Source organism: Lissotriton vulgaris, chromosome 8 (genome assembly GCF_964263255.1).
Source record: "Lissotriton vulgaris chromosome 8, aLisVul1.2, whole genome shotgun sequence".
NCBI lineage: Eukaryota > Metazoa > Chordata > Amphibia > Caudata > Salamandridae > Lissotriton > Lissotriton vulgaris.
Window position 1 is genome coordinate 1,183,767,332 of NC_141696.1, and position 20,766 is coordinate 1,183,788,097.

At 43.4% G+C, this 20,766-nt stretch overlaps 1 protein-coding gene across 1 annotated transcript in view; it reads left to right on the forward strand.

The window, feature by feature from the left end:
- The window catches only part of VPS36 (vacuolar protein sorting 36 homolog), a 262,064-nt gene that overhangs the window by 97,602 nt on the left and 143,696 nt on the right, over positions 1-20,766 (forward strand). The window contains exon 5 of the mRNA XM_086935046.1: positions 18,887-18,976. Within this exon, the coding sequence (XP_086791172.1) occupies positions 18,887-18,976 (90 nt within the window). The remainder of the gene's footprint in view (positions 1-18,886; positions 18,977-20,766) is intronic.

The following is a 20,766-nucleotide window of genomic DNA, read 5'->3' on the forward strand; positions in this document are numbered from 1 at the left end:
ACATCACACCAGAGCTCTGTTGAGCATTGTGAAAAATTGGCAGAGTTTTTCTTGGAAAAGGTGAATGCCATCTATCGAGCCTTTCCTCTGGTCACTCCCTCGGCTAATCCACCTTTTAAGCCTCCACCATCTGAGGGACTACATTCTCTACCTTTGCTAACATCTGATAGCCTAGACACATTGGCCCGCAGAGTGAAGTCTGGGTCCCCAGAGGATCCACTTTGCCCTGATGTGTTCAAGGACCTAGCGATACACGACATCTCACCGCTATGTTCCTTGATCAATTTGTCACTAACATCTGGCAAAGTTCCACTGAAGTGGAAGCGAGCCATGGTTCGGCCTATTCTTAAGAAAACTAGCCTGGACGTGAGCAAGCCGGAGAGCTATCGGCCTATTTCACTCCTGCCTTGGCCGGCTAAGGTTATGGAGGCGCACGTAAATGCTGTCCTCTCGGAACATCTCTGCCGAGCAGATATCCTCGACGCTACGCAGAACGGGTTCAGGGCGGGTCACAGCACGAAGACGGCCCTGCTTTACATGGTGGAGCATCTTCGCTCCGTGCTTGACGCAGGACAAACGGCAGCGCTTGTGTTATTAGATCTAAGCGCTGCCTTTGACACCGTCTCGCACCCTATCCTTCTGCTGCGCCTAGAGGAGGCTGGTGTCGCCGGCACCGCTCTCGAGTGGTTCCGGTCGTTCTTAACCAACCGGGCCTTTAGCGTGACCGTCCCGCCTTATCAGTCCAAATTCCATCCGTTAAACCTGGGCGTCCCCCAAGGCTCCTCGCTGAGCCCTACGTTGTTTAATCTGTACGTAAGGCCGCTAGCTGAGGTTGTCAAACAATGGGGTATGACCATGGTGTCATATGCCGATGACACCCAGCTGGCGGTCACGATCAGCGGGGATGCCGAAGTCGACGCCCCAAGGTTTCAACAAGGACTGCGGGCGGTCGCCAGCTGGATGACGTCCAATTGTCTTCAGCTGAACGCTAGTAAGACCGAGGTCATGGTCTTTGGCAGACAGCCGGAACTGTGGGGAGAGAGATGGTGGCCGGGGGAGTTGGGTCCTGCTCCCATCCCAGTCGCCGAACTTAAGAACCTCGGGGTCTGGCTGGACCCTTCCCTCACGTTTGTGTGCCACACCAAACGCACGGCTGCATGCTGCTTCGGCATCCTGCGCGGGCTCCGTCCTGTGCTAAAGTTCTTCGATGCCCCTACCAGGCAACTCATGATCCAAGCTACTGTCATCTCGAGGCTGGATTATGCGAGTTCCTTGCTGGCCGGTTTGAATCTGGCAGAGATCGGGCGCTTACAGAGGATTCAGAACGCCGCAGCTAGAGCGGTGGTAGGCCTCCCAAGATTCTGTCCTACTTCCAGTACCCTGCGGTCACTGCATTGGCTTCCGGTGGCCCAGCGGATCCAGTTTAAGGTCCTCTGCGTCGCCTACAAGATTCTGAAGGGGTCCCCGGCAACGATCCTTACGGCCCTCCTGGCCAATTACATCCCAGCGCGACCCTTAAGATCTGCAGACCTCGAACTGGCCGTTGTGCCGCGCTTCAAGCGGAGTAGGGCCGGTGGACGCTCATTTCGAGTGCGTGCAGCTGCTCTGTGGAACTCCTTGCCCCCGGCAATTCGCGCTATGAGCGATTTGCTTTCCTTTCGCCGCGCGGTGAAAACGTTTTTATTTCCTTAGTTGTATACTCATGTTTGTTTATGGTTTAGTTGTGTTGTGCTGCTGCCTTGTCGGGCGCCAGGACGCTCCTTAGCTGGAGCATCTGTGCGCCAAATAAAAACGCATAACATAAAAACGCATAACACACCAGGTTTGGGAACACATGGAGAGAAATATTGCCTTTCAGCTGGAAATGGTATTGTTCAAAGCCCTATTTTTAATAGAAAAGCAGGGCCTTCGGTGATCATATCACTGAAAATAGTAGATTTGAAAATAATATTGTCTATGGGTGCTCGTGGAAGCCAATTTCTATGGACTGGAATCTAGAGAATGCTAAAGTGATTATGTTATTTTACTAAACTCTCTGGTCGTTTTCTATCAAGAAAGTTAAATAGAGGCAGTTGCCAGAAAAATTCAAAAAAGAAAGTCCCTCAGCAGAAAGCAATTCTGGTATTTTATTGCCCTCTGCTGGTCATGTTCTATAAACACAGTTAAATAGAGGCAGTTGAACAGAAAAAAAAGTCCCTATGCGGAATCAGACCAGTCCTAGGGCTGATCTCCAGAGCCCACAAAGTACTAACACATATAAGTATTTACTAAAGTATTTACTAAAGTATATACAAAAGGTCTTGAATGCTCGACCTAAAAAGCACTAGTCTACCACATCGCAGAAAGCTCCAACAGCTGCAAGGAGATCATCTTGATCATCAAGGATTTCACCTTACCCTGTCGGCAACATTGCTTATTCCTACAGCTCTGTGACAACCTATCCAGGTTCTTTCTCAGCAAAATTGCAAACATCCACAGCAACTTCGCCTATCAACCCTACCCCAGAGAACTCATTACTAACCTACCAACCACCGACCAGGACTGCCATCTGACTAAATGGGCAACCCTCACCAGAAACGACACAGTGCCAATCATGCAGACCACTCACTCAGGAGCTCCAACAGACCCATGCCCCCACCACATCTACAAACTTGGCACATCACCAATCAGCACCTTCCTAACCCACATCATCAACACCTCCATCACGTCCGCCATTTCCATTTCTTTTGATGAATAAAAACATACAGAAATCAGCTTTCCTCAAGAATCCCACAGCCGACCCGAATCAACTGAGCAATTTCCGACCCATTGCCCTGTTCTCTTCTCTAGTCAAAGTGATTGAGAAGGCCATTAACAAGCAACTCGTGACCTACCTTGAACTTCACTATCTTCTAGATAACACACAGTCAAGATTTAGAATGGACAACAGCACTGAAACGGCACTCATCGCAGCCACCGACGACATTGGAAACATCCTGGACAGAGTAGAAACAGCCGCCCTTATGCTGCTCGACCTTTCAACGGCCTTCGACACTGTCTCACACAACACCCTCATCATTGGCTTCCACAAGATTAGCATACAAGTATCTGCTCTCAAATGGATATGCTCCTTCTTCATGAGTAGAACCCAAAGTGTCAGGTTGCCACACTCCACATTAGAGACCATGGGCCAGATGTATGTAATCCTAATTTACCTATTCTTAAATACCGAATTTTACCAATTCGGTATTTAGGAATAGGTAAATGGGATGTAGATATATTTTCGGTAAAAATGACTGAATCTGTAAGATTCGGTATTTACCAAATCTGTATTTACCGATTCAGTAATTGCCATTCAGGAATGAATGGCAATTACTGAATCTGTAAATACCGATTCGGTAAAATGGGGAAAATATTGAAGGGTGGCAGGGTGTCACTTTGACACCCTGTTGCACCCCTCAATTGTGTATGGGTGCACATGTTGCAGACATACATGCCCTAAGGGCAGGTATGTCTGCAACATGGCACTGAAGCAATTTGCATAAAATTGCTTTTTTTTCGTTATTTACCACCAACTTTTGTAGTTGGTGGTAAAGAACGAATCCTAACATGGGATAAGCACTCATTTAAGTTCTCCCTACATTAGGAATTCAGTAATTTACCAAATCGGTATTTAGGAAATCGGTAATTTACCGATTCTTTAAATTACCGATTCGGTAAATTATCGAATCCTTAATTTCGGCCCCTTCATTCGAAAAGCTTATTACCGGTCGATAACAGCCGAAATTCGTTAATTTCGGCCGTTACCGACCGGTAAGAGCCTTCCTACATCTGGCCCCAAGAAACTTATATGCCATATCCCACAGGGATCGTCCCTCAGCCCCACTCTATTCAACATTTACATGACACCCTCGCCAACATCATCTGATCACAAGACATCACCATCATCTCCTATGCCGATAACACCCATCTCATCCTCTCCTTGATGGACAAGTCAAACACCAGCAGCAGCAACTTCACCATTTACATGACCAAGGTAGCAGACTGCATGCAGACCAACTGCCTGAAGCTCAACTCTGATTAGATAGAAGTACTAGAATTCGACAACAAGACCTCCCCAGGGGATTCCACCTGGTGGCTGGCAAACCTTGAACCAACACCTACACCCACTAATCATGCAAGGAATCTGAACATGATGGCTCAAGTAAATAATAATATTACACTTGTATAGGGCCTGGTTACACCAACCGCGCTGGTAAACCATCCTCCGGAAGGGGCCCAAGACCAGGAGCTAAGCAGAAAAAAGTTGTGCACAGGACTCAAAGCTGGAAAAGTCAGGTTTTCATTTTTTTCCGAAAATGTTTTCCGAAGGCTCTGCTCGGATAGAGCTAGGTAGGGAGTTCCATTTTTTGGCTGCCAAGTATCCGAATGATCATGCACCCATTTTGGCTCTTTGGACTATAGGAACCTTGACCAGATGGGCTCCGGCACATCTAAGACGGCGGGCCGTATGATGAGGAATGAGAAGATGATGGAGATAGCTGGGGCCTTTACCCTGCAAGCCCCGATGACAATAACATAGGGCTTCAAAGAGTATTCTTTTTCCAACTGGTAGCCAAAGTAAAGTGTCTAGGGCTTTCGTAGAGGAAGCTCTTCTAGGCAGATTGATGACCAACCGTGCAGCCCCATTTTGGATGCAATGCTTGTAGACACATTTATTTGCAGCTTCAAGGTACAAAATATTACAGTAATCCAGCTGGGATGTTACGAGGGCTTTTCTAGCCAATAAAGGGAGAATATCCAAGGTTTTTCTCAGCATTTTAAGGATTCCAAAGCATTTACCTGTGACCTTCCTAATGTGTGTCTCAAAGGAGAGTGTGGGGTCCACCAGACTCCACGACCTTTAGTTTCCTCTTTCGGAATAGGAGTGGGGCCCAGAGTTTGGGACCACCATACTGAGGACCAGATGGAGGGGGTCCTCCCTATGATCAGCACCTCTGTTTTGCTGCCATTCAATTTAAGGCAGTTACAAGTCATCCAGGTGGCAAGGCCGCTCAAATAGGAAGAAAACTGGTTAGCTGCTTCCTCCGAGTTATGGGATAAGACATCAATCAATGATAAATGCAGTGTGCACCATCTGCTACCTCAACCTACGCATGCTGCAAAAGATCTTCAAATGGTTGCCTCAGAATACGAGATGGGCTATCACACAGGCCCTCATCACCAGCAGGCTGGCCTACTGCAACACTCTCTATCCTGGAATCTCCAAACAACTCCTACACAGACTCCAGACCTTCCAGAACGCTGCCGCAAGACTCCTACTCAACCTCCTATGCCGCACCCACATCACACCGCTCCTCAGGAAGCTTCACTGGATCCCCATTCACAAGCACAGCCAATTCAAACTTTTCACACACACATACAAAGCCCTACACAACACAGGACCAGAATACGAATACCTGAACAGCCCAATACATTTTCACCTACCCACCAGACACCTACAGAGCGTAGGTCTCTCACTCGCACACACTCCCCACATCTACAAAAGTAAAACTGAATGTCTCTCAATCTCCCTTATCGCACCTAAGACATGGAGTGACCTCTCTCAACACACCCAGCCCTTCTCCTCACTTCTTGAGTCCTGCAAGAAGCAAAAAACCTGGCTCTTCATATAAGCACCTTGGAACCACACACCTTGTCCAAGCACCTAGATACCATCTTGGGTGAATAGTGTGATATACAAATCAACATAACATAGCATAATGGCATCCTTACATGTCCTGGACACCTCCGCCATTACCCACTCATCACCCTTAAAGGAACACACAGCAAAGGGGAGCACCCTGAAAAAAAGAAATATATATATATATATATATATATATATATATATATATATATATATATATATATATATATATATATATATATATATATATATATATATATATGTATATATGTATATATATATTTTTTTTTTTGGGGTGAGAGGGGTTTTTGGTGATTACATTTTGGAAATCGGATACCTGAGTGCCTGCCTCTTCTTTTATGGATGCAGAAAAAGTGTAGATATATATATATATATATATATATATATATATATATATATATACGTCCAGAAGACCGTAAAAGTGGAGGACCGTCATAAGTTTGTAGTCCAATCCACTTCTTCATTTAATCTGTTCAGAATACTTGAGCTAGCATCTGTTTTGAACAAAAGTTTCTATTCTTCATATAGTAAATTTGCAGCCCAGGCCAACATGTTTGGACAATAAAGTGGACTTCATCATGGCTGCGAGAAACATGCAAAAAAACTTAAAAAACGTTGTTTAAAAAAACACCACGCAACACATTTTGGCCCACCTACTGCCACATATGGACTGAATTTACTAATTAACAAAATCAGAACTATCCATGACATAAATCTTATACAAAGTCTGTAATGGAATATTAGATCATAAATTCCAGTTTCCACTTAGATAGATCAATCAATATTACAGAAGATGATTCTATCATTAATCAGAACCTCCACCCTCTTCTCTCATATCTTTCACATAAAGTTATACTCACAATTGCCAACCCATTACATCATTAATTTCAGCATTAGAATAGACAACTGTACTCATAATTGTAATAAAGAAAGCAGGTTATTGAATCAACACATATGTTTCAAAGTAAAATACACGTTTTAACATTTTACTTTATCCACCCCATATTTCATGGTGATTAGCATAGTAACCAAAGACTTTACTAAAGATTTTTTTTCAAAAACAGCAGGACATTTGTAAATCACATGATAATTCTCTTGATAAATGACAACTTCATATTATTTCTGCAGCAAAATAATTACATATTATCACACCCTTAGTGTAGAAGGTATCTAATCACAGCCACAAAATTCTTCCTAATTACATTTTAGTAGTCATGAAGGTATCAAATTTCAGGATCTCTCCATACTAATACATTTGTGTTGTCTATCTCTTTAAATCTAAGAACAGCATAGCTCCAAATCAGCTCACATTATCACAGAAAAAAATAAACTATAATGAATACCCAAACCTCAAACTGGACTAACCTCCCATATTCCAAAAGGATATATGAATTATATACCCAATCAAATACACATCCAATATCGAACCCCTTCAGCAATCTACTATAAAGTCAAACAGCGATTGAGTAACACAACCCGTTTCCAAAAAGACAAGATCTCTTTTATCAATGGAATCAGTCCCGTATCAAAAAAGGCAAGCAGCAGCAAGCATAATCCATATCATACTTTCAAAGAATAATAATACCTAATCACACCAGGCCTGCAGGCACGCCCCTACCTGTCAGTGTTATGTGTCAATTACTAAATAGATAAGCCACAACATGTCAATAACCCTCACATGAATTAAGTTACTTTCATCACCTAAAACTTTTTCCAGAGACGTGCTTCTGCTTAACAGTATAGCGCTTTGTTCCCCTTTCACATTACAAACTTGTGTAACAAAGCAAATTTCCTCACTTTTCCTCTAAAGATGTGCACCTGATTATCCATATCACGTGTCTATCTCACCAAACATCAGCCTCAGTAACACTAAAAATCCATGTAACACAGCTAACGCAACCACATTCACATTCATATTCATATTAACCCATTCAGTTACAAACAAAAAGTGAAACAAACGTACTAACTATAGAACATGCTCGCATATATCGCTGCCTAAATCTACTTATCGTAAAAGACTTTATCCAAAAACAGGACAATAGGCGTCTGTGCTCCGTCAATCTCAGCCAAAAGCAAAAGCGGTCATCTATAATATTAATGCTCTTTTCAATTGCCTTCCCTCCAATCACAGCCACTTCTGCATTAACACATCCGCTCGTATCTTTCAAACAGTTACCTTTTACAGAACTACCAATCAGGAATCCCGTGTGGGGCCACCTCACTGTCGTAATGCCACTCCCTTGACTACATTGGTGAAACAAAGCACCATCTTAAAGTGACGCATACCCTGAGTCCTAAATCGTGCTTCCATTGAATTATGCACCCTATTAACAATTGTTATAACGCTGATACCCACACAGAATGACTTAGACCAGTCAACTGACTATGGCAATCGTCCTACTTTTATTCTCATTAAAAAATGTAATAAATGAATAGCCAACTGCATCCATAAGAAAACAATCCTCCACATCCAGAGGAACATCATATGTCATCTTTATATTCTTTTCGGCTCAATATTATGCAGGGAAAGGCGATCTCACATCAAAGTGGCCATCAATTCCCATATATTACTTTTTGATAATATAGCTTTTTGGTAAAACAAAGCTCTAGCTTACAATTGTGCATAATCCCAAACAATATCTTCATTTAAGTTAGGAAAATAAACAAGCCACAATAGTATTCCTGTCCTCAACCATCAGTACCATCTTCATTAACTGACTGATATAGCGGGAAGAAAACTTTGGATTGAGAAACATTTTTGTGGCTCCTGAGTTTTTGGACATCTAAGAGGAACTGTATATTTGCACATGTGATAAGGTTCTCAATAGAATGCTTTAATATCAGTATTTTTGAACATTCTAAAGAATTTCTTTAGACTCTTTTAGCACTCCCTTTTGTATAGGATTTAATTTTACAACGTGCGAGCTAAACTTCAGACACAATGACACAATAATTGATGGCCGCCGCTCATGATCTTGCCTCTTAGGCGGGCAACATTTCCCTATTGTGGCCTCCTCGCCGGCTTGCTGCTGCATGCATCATCCCAGCTGCCCAAGGTGTGCACGACACTCCTTCGATTCCCTTACTCTCCTTCTCACTCCAACCCTTAGTTCGCCGGGTGAGGACATCAACTATTATTGAGGCTCTTTTACCTTAAATCAAAGTCCATTGTCAGCTGTCTATTCCTTTTGCTTGCCCGCCACATTAAGGTCGTGGTGACTTACTGTCAGATAACGGTGTACAGGGATCACGTTGAGATCTCCTCACCTTAGTCTGGCCTTGTTGTTTAACTATGTTTAATATCACCAAATGCTGCATCCTATCCTCGTCAGCAACTTTTTAATAAGTGACACAATGGCAACACGAATCGGGTAGATTTAAGAGTTACTTAAGTGGAAATACACGAATCCTGGGAGGCTCTACTAGCAACAGCTGCTCTCAACACTCACCCAGCCTTCCAACCATCAGCATTCCACCCCAGCATTCCAAGAGCAGCCATGGCTTCAACCATTCCAGTATATGTATGTATATATATATATATATATATATATATATATATATATATATATATATATATATATATATATATATATATATATATATATATATATATATATATATATATATATATATATATATATTCACAGAAAAAACCATAGGTTATAGACCATATATAGTTAGGAATTTGCATTTACAAAACCTTGAAAATTCACTGAAAAAACCATAGGTTATAGACCATATATAGTTAGGGATTAGCATTTAAAAAACCTTATTTTATTTGCACAAAACCATTGAAATTCCATATATAGTTAGTTGCACTAACTATATATCGCGGACCCGCAATCCACTGCTAATGATGTCACATATTACATCATTCATGACATGGTCAGTGACATCACTGATGACATCACTGATGACATCTCAAATGACATCACTGATGACATCACTGATGACAACACCCAGTGACTGTATGTTTCTGTAAAGTTAAAATATGTCTTACATATTGAAGAATGAGTGGATGTATAAGTGTCTGGATGAAGGATTTAGTAGGTGCATGACTGACTGTATGAGAGAATGATTAAATGTGTCTCACTGAGTGCATGGGTTAGTGATTAAAGTGTCTTAATTTGGCAATCATTATTTATGTTCTTCTGTAAACTGCTGCATGTTTAAATCAGTAGCTATATCAGTAACTATATGGGTTATTGAATGGTTGCCCAAGTATTTGTATGGGAGACTGAGTATGTGTGTGGGTGGCTGGGAGGTGTATAACTCTGTGCATAGATGTGTGAGCAGTTGATTCCCTAGGTGTATGGCTTCAAAAGTGCATGTAGAAACAGCTGTATGGACAGTTGACTGTGTGCATGAGTATATTGGTGAGTGAATGGATATCTCAGTTCTACATGTCAAAGTAAGTACATATGTAAAACACACTCCATGTGAGAGTTGACATATATAAATAACTGAACATAAGAGCCAGTGAATGTGAGAGTGGCTGTATGAATCATTGTGAACTTGTATCAAGGATTGTATAAGAGAGTAAATATGTGTTAGTATATGTTTGAATAAGTAAGGTGTGTATAACTGTATAGTTGAGGAAATGGAGGTGTGATTGATTCTTTGCATGACTGACTAGGTGTGTGAGTAACTCCATGGATGTGTGACAGTCTGTGAGTGCCTGTTTACACTGAGTGTATCTAAGGTTATATTAGAGTCTGAAGATGTATTATCACATAAATGATATCATCAGTGATGTAATCAGTAATGTCAAATGAGATGTCAGTGATGTCATCAGTGATGTCATTTGAGATGTCATCAGTGATGTCATCAGTGATGTCATTTGAGATGTCATCAGTGATGTCATCAGTGATGTCACTGACCATGTCATGAATGATGTAATATGTGACATCATTAGCAGTGGATTGCGGGTCCGCGATATATAGTTAGTGCAACTAACTATATATGGAATTTCAATGGTTTTGTGCAAATAAAATAAGGTTTTTTAAATGCTAATCCCTAACTATATATGGTCTATAACCTATGGTTTTTTCAGTGAATTTTCAAGGTTTTGTAAATGCAAATTCCTAACTATATATGGTCTATAACCTATGGTTTTTTCTGTGAATTTCATTGGTTTTTTAAAAGCTAATATCTATAGCTGTAAAATATATTCTTTATTAAGTGACGTATCACGTAGCCCGTGAGACGCCTCATGATGCATCGCATAACCGTGACGTATCGTCTCTGCAGCGCAAACCAAACCCAAAACGTAAGCGCGCCAAAACACGCTTAAAGATATATATATATTTTTTTAACCTTAATTAGACAAAATCCACACGTGCACATATCACAAACGTTCAAAAAACACAATATGTCGGACTCCCGTTACGCTGCTGGTTAGCTGCCCGGTTAACGTACCAGGAAGCACCTTTACCGCGAAAAATCACATTTTTTTTTTCACCCCCCAGGGAACTTTAATAGCCCCCTCATCAATCCTAGGGGTTCAGGAGGGGTCTGCCTTACCCCTTTCATTCATTTACACCTTTTTTTTTTTCCACCTCTTGTCTCTCGATCCCACAGAGAGACAAGATGGCGGCCGCTCCAGACTGTTTACAATGATAACAGCCAATCAGCTTCTCCTCAGACTCCCGTTACACTGCCGGTTAGCTGCCCGGTTCGCGTACCAAGACGCGTCTCTACGGCGAAAAAATCGGAATTTTTTTTTTTGGGCCCAGCGTGGCTTTATAATATCCCCTCATCAATCCTAGGGGGTCAGAAGGGGTCTACCTTGCCCCTTTCCTTCATTTCCCCCTTTGTTTTGGCCTCCTCTTGTCTCTCGATCCTACCGAGAGACAAGATGGCGGCCGCTCCGAACTGTTTACAATGTTGACAGCCAATCAGCTACTCGTCAGACTCACGTTACACTGCCGGTTAGCTTCCCGGTTAGCTGCCCGGTTCGCGTACCAAGACGCGTCTCTACGGCGAAAAAAACGGATTTTTTTTTTTTTTTTTTTTTGGGCCCAGCGTGGCTCTATAATATCCCCTCATCAATCCTAGGGGGTCAGAAAGGGTCTACCTTGCCCCCTTTCCTTCATTTCCTCCTTTGTTTTGGCCTCCTCTTGTCTCTCGATCCTACCGAGAGACAAGATGGCGGCCGCACTGGACTGTTTAGAATGTTGACAGACACCGGAGAGCCAATCAGCTTCGCTTCGCAAAGTTCCGATAAGCGAAAAGTACGCGAACCGGATCGCTGCCTGGAGCGCTGTTACAGATATATATCTTGATTTAAACGTTAATTTCTCAAAATCCACTGAAGCGCATATATTGAGACCTAGCAAAGGCACATCGGGCTAACAGTCCCTACAATTTTGCCAAGTTTCGTGCAAATCCATTCAGCCGTTCGAGCTAAAAGTGAGTCCAACCGCCCTATGGAAAACTCAATGTTAAAAACGCGTTTTGGGACCCCCCTTTTTTCTCAGCCCCCCCTTGACGAAACCCCCCCAAATTTCCAGGAGCTGCTCAGAAACAAAATGTGCCATTTTCCTGAAAATTTCAGCCGATTCCGTCCACAAACGCCAAAGTTATTAGACATAGAATTTTCAGAAATCCCATAGGGAAAAAATCCTAACTATATATACCTACTGGCGACCGCCAGTAGGTAATATATATATATATATATATATATATATATATATATATTTATATATATATATATATATAATCAGGGGAAGTCCTTATTGCGAGCCCACCTCAGCTCACAAATGACAACAAACGATACCTTCCAGCCACTCCCATTTATTTGATTTATAATCCTAAGGTGAGATCTGGTACTGGAAGTCCTTTCAAACCCATGTGGGCAGTTGTCACAGCAGTCCAATTCCTTAACATCCAGCTCACATCGGGCACCTCCCCAGTGTACAATGAAACTCCTCCTGCTCTGTTTTCCGCTTAGTATGGACACAGCTTCCCCTGATCTCTACTTGACCTCCTGGGAGTGCATTCCAACTGGTGGGCTCCTCCTCTTTCTTTCAAATCAAGTGTCCAGCCTGGTCGCGGGATGACACCGCCGTGTTTCACGGTTCCGCCGCTGGGTTTAAAGGACTTCCAGTCCCAGAAATTGACAGAAGGATTCCTTTTGCCCTCCTGAGGCGGAAGCCGGAAGGTCTCTCCTCTCCACTCTTTGCATTTTTACTTACCCGTGCATTTTATACGTTGCATTTTGTGGCTTGATTTAATAAGCTTTTGTTACTTTTTCCTCAGACTTCCTTTGTGCTCTGTGACCTCTCCCCCCCCTTCACCACCAGACCGCTCTCGGCCAAGCATTGACGCCGAGGGTTGGTTTCAGGCTTTGGCGGACATATTGGGTGTGAGCTAGGCAGGGACGCGCTCTTGTTGCTCTTAAAAGGGGCTTAGAGAGCCCGGCGATCTAATTGACAGAAGGATTCCTTTCCCCCTCCTGAGGCGGAAGCCGGGAGGTCTCTCCTCTCCACTCTGTGCATTTTTACTTATCCGTGCATTTTAAACGTTGCATTTTGTTGCTTGATTTAATAAGCTTTTGTTATTTTGTCCTGAGACTTCCTTTGTGCTCTGTGACCTCTCCCCCCCTCCCTTCGCCACCAGACCGCTCTCGGCCGAGCATTGACGCCGAGGGTTGGTTTCTGGCTTTGGCGGCCATATTGGGTGTGGGCTGGGCAGGGACGCGCTCTAGTTGCGCTTAAAAGGGGCTTAGAGAGCCCGGCGATCTAATTGACAGAAGGATTCCTTTCTCCCTCCTGAGGCGGAAGCCGGGAGGTCTCTCCTCTCCACTCTGTACATTTTTACTGATCCATGCATTTTAAACGTTGCAATTTGTGGCTTGATTTAATAAGCTTTTGTTACTTTGTCCTGAGACTTCCTTTGTGCTCTGTGACCTCTCCCCCCCTCCCTTCGCCACCAGACCGCTCTCGGCCGAGCATTGAGGCCGAGGGTTGGTTTCTGGCTTTGGCGGCCATATTGGGTGTAGGCTGGGCGGGGGCGCGCTCTAGTTGCGCTTAAAAGGGGCTTAGAGAGCCCGGCGATCTAATTGACAGAAGGATTCCTTTCCCCCTCCTGAGGCGGAACCCAGGAGGTCTCTCCTCTCCACTCTGTGCATTTTTACTTATCCGTGAATTTTAAACGTTGCATTTTGTGGCTTGATTTAATAAGCTTTTGTTACTTTGTCCTGAGACTTCCTTTGTGCTCTGTGACCTCTCCCCCCCCCCCTCCCTTCGCCACCAGACCGCTCTCGGCCGAGCATTGACGCCGAGGGTTGGTTTCTGGCTTTGGCGGCCATATTGGGTGTGGGCTGGGCGGGGACCTGCTCTAGTTGCGCTTAAAAGGGGCTTAGAGAGCCAGGCGATCTAATTGACAGAAGGATTCCTTTCCCCCTCCTGAGGCGGAAACCGGGAGGTCTCTCCTCTCCACTCTGTGCAATTTTACTTATCCGTGCATTTTAAACGTTGCATTTTGTGGCTTGATTTAATAAGCTTTTGTTACTTTGTCCTGAGACTTCCTTTGTGCTCTGTGACCTCTCCCCCCCCCCTCCCTTCGCCACCAGACCACTCTCGGCCGAGCATTGACGCAGAGGGTTGGTTTCTGGCTTTGGCGGCCATATTGGGTGTGGGCTGGGCAGGGACGCTCTCTAGTTGCACTTAGAAGCGGGCGGTCATGCCTCCGCGCAGCGGACGCGTACAGCAGACGCGCAGGACCTGCGCCGGAGTCGTGCCAGAGTCCTTCCCGTCTGCGTCCGTCCGTGCACAACTGGGCACTAGGGCCTATTCCCCTGCTCGTCGGTTGACATACTCGGGTGAGTTACACCTGTTACATACTAGCACTCTCACATTACCCTCAACCACCTTAGCTAAGTTAAAAGAGTCTAGTATACTGTCCACAGATAGGAGCACCACGGGGCGTCACCCCAGTTTGAGGTTAACTTGCCTGAACACCAGATCACTACAAAAACACCACCATGAAATTTTTACTCTCCTTCAGGATAATGACATCGACATTCTAACCCTCACAGAAACGTGACTGGGCGATAACTCTCTACCTGATATTATTGCCTCTCTCCCTAATGACTATGATGCAATTTGGCAAAATCGTGCCGACAAGGCCCGTAGGGGCGGGGTAGCTATTCTTTTTAAAAAACATTTGACAGCTACTAAACTAATGGCCGAAACAGTGGATTTAACGGACATACTTGGGGTGTAGATTACACTGAGAAACACCTGCCTGGTCATTCTTACAGTTTACCGTCCACCAAAATCCACTGTAATGTTTAATGACCTATTGACCCCAATTATTTCAGACATTTGTACACGTTATCAAAAGGTCCTAATAACTGGAGATTTTAATGTCCACTGGGACAAACTATGTAAAGAGGGAGCAACGCGACTGTTGGAAAATACTATGACCCTACTTGGACTTAAACAATTAGTGGAGGCACCCACACATATTAAAGATCACACTCTGGATCTTATCTGGACCTCTGACCCGGCTGTAGTGCTAACAGATATTATACCCTGCATATGGTCAGATCACTACATGATAAATTGTGACATTCCTGTTGATGGCCTTCCGCCTCAACCTCCACCCCTTAAATCCAAAAAAGTTAGACAATGGAAGAAAATTGACTCAGAAACTTTGTCGGACACCCTTCTTAAAAACTAACAGTTCCATGATACGCATGGGGACCTTGATCAGGAATGTACCTATCTTATGCAAAATCTTGGTCAGGCTATCGATCAAATAGCACCTGAAAGAAAATCAAAAGATAAATAGAACGGTAAAGGGAGCCCCATGGTTCAATTCCTCCCTGAGGGAACACAAAATTAGACTACGTCTGTTAGAGAGACGTTGGAGGAAATCAAACTATCCCGTTGATAAAGATCACTATAAATCGTTTCTTAAATTATATAAAAGCTATATTCAGTCAACTAAAGCGGAGTACTATGAATCCCGAATTAACAACGCGGACAATGTTCAAAAAGAAACCTTCAAGATCTTATCAGAGTTGAGTAAGAAAGTAGAAAGATCAAAATCTCCTATTGATTGTAACACCTTTCAACACTACTTCCTCGACAAAGTACAAACTATTTTGACTGATATTAAGAACACCTCCAGTAATCACCCCTCTCTCCCACATCCCCAACTTCCTTCGCCAATACATACCATCTCTAACTTTCCCCCGATTGATTCCACGGTCTTAGGACAGCTCATGAATAGAACAAAATCCGGTTCCCCTGCAAATCCTTGTCCTCCCAGTATCTTTCATAAGGCGCTTCCTGCCTTTGGTAGTCATTTTGTCTCCCTACAAAATAAATTATTAGACTCCGGCCAGCTTCCATCCAGCTTTAAAGAAGCTCGAGTCAGGCCCCTAATAAAGAAGCCGGGGGCTGATCCCATCAACCTAAAAAATTATAGGCCTATGTCTCTGCTTCCTGTCTTGTCCAAGATTTTGGAACAACATGTTCTGATGTCTCTGTCATCTTTCCTGGAGTCACGAACGTTAAGCAGGTTTTCGGGCGCATCATAGCACCGAATTGGTGATGCTTTCGGTGCTTGATGAGCTCAGAAGTATGGCTGACAGTAAAAAACTGAGTGCCCTGATATTATTAGATCTGTCAGCGGCATTCGATACTGTCAGCCATACCCTGCTCTTGGACAGATTGGCCGAGTTTGGGATACAAGATGTAGCCTACAAATGGCTTAAATCCTTTCTCTCTGGAAGATCTCAAAGAATTCAATTGGAGGACTGTATATCAAACCTGGGTACCCTGAAGTGTGGAGTCCCCCAGGGATCTGCCCTGTCCCCACTCCTTTTTAACCTTTACCTGCAGCCTCTAATTGACTCTTTAGTAAGCATGGGCTGTAAAACCTTTAACTATGCAGATGATACCCAGTTGTTATTTAGCATTGATAACACTGCATCCGCTCAGACCCATGCTTAAAAAATACTTAGTCATACGGTGAATTGGATGACCGCAAATTCGCTGAAGATCAATCCCGAAAAAACAGAGGTCCTGGTGGTTTCATCTGAAGCATCTCCTTGGGGTGATTTGTTTTGGCCGCAAGATCTTGGCCCGACCCCTAATCCCTGCTCCAACGTAAAAAGTCTTGGCATTAAGATCGACCATGAGCTGTCAATGGTCAGCCAGTTCTCCTCAGTGGTTGGGACTTGCACTAACTTAATCAGACAGTTACGCAAGTTAGTCCCCCTGCTTTCCCCCTCTACACTCCGGACAATTGTCTCTGCTACAATCATTTCGAGACTACACTACGGGAATGCCCTGTATTTGGGTCTCCCCAAAACACTGATAAATAGACTGCAAGTAGTCCTGAACGATGCAGCTAGGCTGATCTTTCAGCTACCTAGACGCACTCCTGCATCGCCGCTGTTATGTAAGCTACATTGACTCCCCAAAAAACAACGGGTGGAGTTTAAAAGTTTGTGCATTGCCCATAAGGCAATCTATGGCCAAGCACCGGCTTACATTAACCCCTCCCCTGCTGATGACGGAACCGCTCCGTCATCAGCTACAGTTGAGCTGTGCTGATGACAGAGCGGTTCCGTCATGGCCCGGCCGCCGCGCCTGCGCGACGCTGATTTCGCGCCTGCGCGGCAGTCTTAATGAGCGGGGCGGGTCATGACGGAACCGCTCCATCACCAGCACAGCTCAAATGTAGCTGGTGACGGAGCGGTTCTGTCACCAGCATGCGGCGGCCGCGCGGCCGCCCCGCCCCTTTAGCGCTGCGGCGGAATAGCCGCCGCAGCGAAAGGGTTAAAGATCGCCTTGGAGTCTATAGACCGACACAATCACTAAGGTCTTCTAACACTCAACTGCTGTCCTGTCCTCGCTACAAACTAGCTACGAAGGGTGGCAGGTCTTTCTCGGTGGTTGACCCACAGGTTTGGAACAAACTTCCTGAATCCCTTCGTAAAGAATCCAACTTGCTGCAGTTTAGGAAATCTTCAAAAACATTCCTGTTTAGAGAAACTTTAAGCCTTACTTAGTGGTATAGCTTCATGTATCTGTTCCTTTGTTAGCTTAGCTTCTTTCTGTCAAAAGCGCCATGAGACCTGTAGGTGATTTGGCGCTATACAAGCTGTAGTTAACAATAACAATAACAACTCTTTACGATATACTCACTTTAGGATTATATATCAAATAAAAGGGAGTGGCTGGAAGGTATTGTTTGTTGTCATTTGTGAGCAGCTTGCCTTTGAGATTAAAAAAAAAAATATATATATATATATATATATATCTATATATTATTTTTTGCAACCATTTCTTTTTTTTTTACCAAGATCTGATGAGTTCAAACCTCATTATGTGTGAATTCCCACAACAGCAATGCAGTACGGATACAGTATACAAAGTTTGCGAACGGCTATTGTTCATCATGCTCTACTGCTATGGATACTGTTAACTTAAGCAGAGAAAACTAGTCAAAGTGGTGTGGAAAAACAAGAGTAAAATTAAAACAACCAAAAGCAATGATGCAAGTAAAATCAGGCAAAGGATATTGGACACATCTCAGGAGATCCTAGCAAGAATGTGCCATAGAAGGCAGGGGCAAAAATTTACCCGATAAACATTGTTTGTTATTAATCTTACATTTATAACATGAAATCAAAGGGATATGCAAGTCGTGAATAGAGGACTTTTCATTTTGTGAAGCAGCAGTGTGGTGTATTGTTAAGAGAGATCAATCAGTCTATCTAATGTATGTATGTCTTGATAAACTAGCAGAACTTACAGTTTAAGCAGAAATCTGCATCTCTTTCATGAAGCATTACAGTGACAAGAGAGATAGATTACTGCACATGCACTTTCCTGATGAGTTAAAATGTTAATGACAAATGCGAAATACTTAGGCTGTACTCCTATTTTTCTCATCAATTGTGATTTCTCTAAAAGACAAAAGGTCAAAATTTGCCTGGCTGATAGTATTTATAAAACACACACTGCCCAGCTGGATCTTTTAGTGCTAGGTTTGAACAGCCTACATATAAAGTAAACTTCAGCTTCTGCCTATAAGAGAGTTGTGTATAGAGAAAATATATTTTTTTTAAAATCAACTAAAGTGACTTAGTATTTACATATCTGTGTATTAGTTCACTTTTTTTACATGCATGTATTTCTTTGTTCACGCACTACCAATCTCTTTGCTGCTGTTTAGTTCCACAGACGTCTTGCGGAGGAAATGACACAGAAGCGGTGGGAGCGTATGCCCGCATCTCAATCAATTCAGCTGAACAAAGATACACAGGTAGGTTTGAATTGATATATGTTAGTTATGTTAAGGTTTTTGTATGTGTGACAGTTCTGATAATACTGAATGTTTTTTCAATAATTTGAAAATAGACTAGTTTATAATGTACATTACAGTATGTACAGCAGACAGATCGCAGCGCGCCATTCAAATAAACCTTATAATCATGACAATTCGGGAAAGTTACCAAAACTCATGTGCAGGAGTCTTGTCTTGGCACCTTTCAGTTTTGACACAAGCATCTAGACGTAGTTGTGCAACAAGTTGGCTAAATAGTCTTGTAATAACATTTCAGGTCTAGCCTGATATAAGGATACAACAAATCTAGCTGCAGTTTTTATGCTGCAGTCTAGCTAAAACTGCGGAAGGTCATTTTGGCTACCATCATACAATAACATAGATGATAGGTGATAACTAGCTCCCCTATTAATAATGCCTATGCATAAAGTTGAGAGAACCTTTACAGGATTTTTCTTCTCAGACACCTTGATATGTTTCTCTGATATCTTTGTATCATCAAGAGTGCAGGGGTAAATTCTCAGAAAATCTGTTTCTGCTCTTTCACACTGGGGAGGATCCAGAGCTTTCTAAGATTACACTTCTGTTTTTCATTTCTATCTCCTGTTTGCGGTCACTAAGCCTGAAACTGGTGTTGCGTTTCCAAAGGTGAATTTGCTGCTACCGTTATCAGAAATCATTAGCTAGTGGCTCATCCACTGTAGGGAAGCCAACGTGTGTGTAAGGTCCGCAAAACACACAAGATGAAGAACGGAATGTTGCACAATGGCAAAACATTCACCCCCAGTCAAAAGGTCCACACTAACTACTGCTGGCCTTCTGATCTCCATTTTTCCGAAGAATTTTTCCAAGTGAGGCCTTGTAGCATGGGCATGGAATGTTGTTGATGTGGAGGGAGAAAAGTTCATCAGGAGCATTTGTTTTTGTCCTTGGTCATTGAGTTTGCTTCTGAAAACATGCTGGTCTGCCTGCATTTGTGCCACATAGTCGAGAGCATTTTCTGAGAAAAATGGCCCATCTCTGCCACAGCAATATTGAAATATGGTGGACAGGCCATCACAATGCCTTGGTAGCCTCTCTGCTCATCGATAAATGCCCCTGAGTCCTATTTCTTTCACGAAAAATTTAACCAATAGCTGTATTTTATTGTTTTAAGAATAATATTAATAATCCCATTTATTAGAAGGTCAGCAATAGCAGAAAGTGTTCTTAGTTTATTACCTCTACAAAATATGAGTCCCTTATTAAAAACATCTAGAATATGAACCAGTTAAGAGAGTTTCACTGTAATTGTGGAACTATGGAGTTAATGAAATGAAATGAAAGCGGGATTTATAAAGCGCATGGCTGCCCGTGAGTGTCCCAGCGCTAGTGAGAGAGCTAGTGGAAAGGAAGTGGGGAGTTATGGGAAGAGCCAAGTTTTCAGGAGCCTACGAAAAGCGAGAAGGTTGGGTTCGGCGCGCAAAGTCAGGGGCAGCGAGTTCCACAGCTTGGGGGCGTTATAGGAGAAGAGGCGTCCCCCTGTGCGGACCTTTTTGATCCTAGGTATGTGGGCCAGATGTAAGTGTGCTGAGCGTAGATTTCTGGGGACTTCATGGGGTCTAATCAGATTTTTTAGGATATGGGGCCCCTTGCCATGAAGGATTTTATGAGTCGTGCAGAGGGATTTTAACTATATTCGCTCCTGGATGGGCAGCCAGTGAAGCAGTCTTAAGGGCCGATTTTGCAGAGCTCCTGCAGTTAGTACCTGTTAGAAGCCTGGCTGCGGA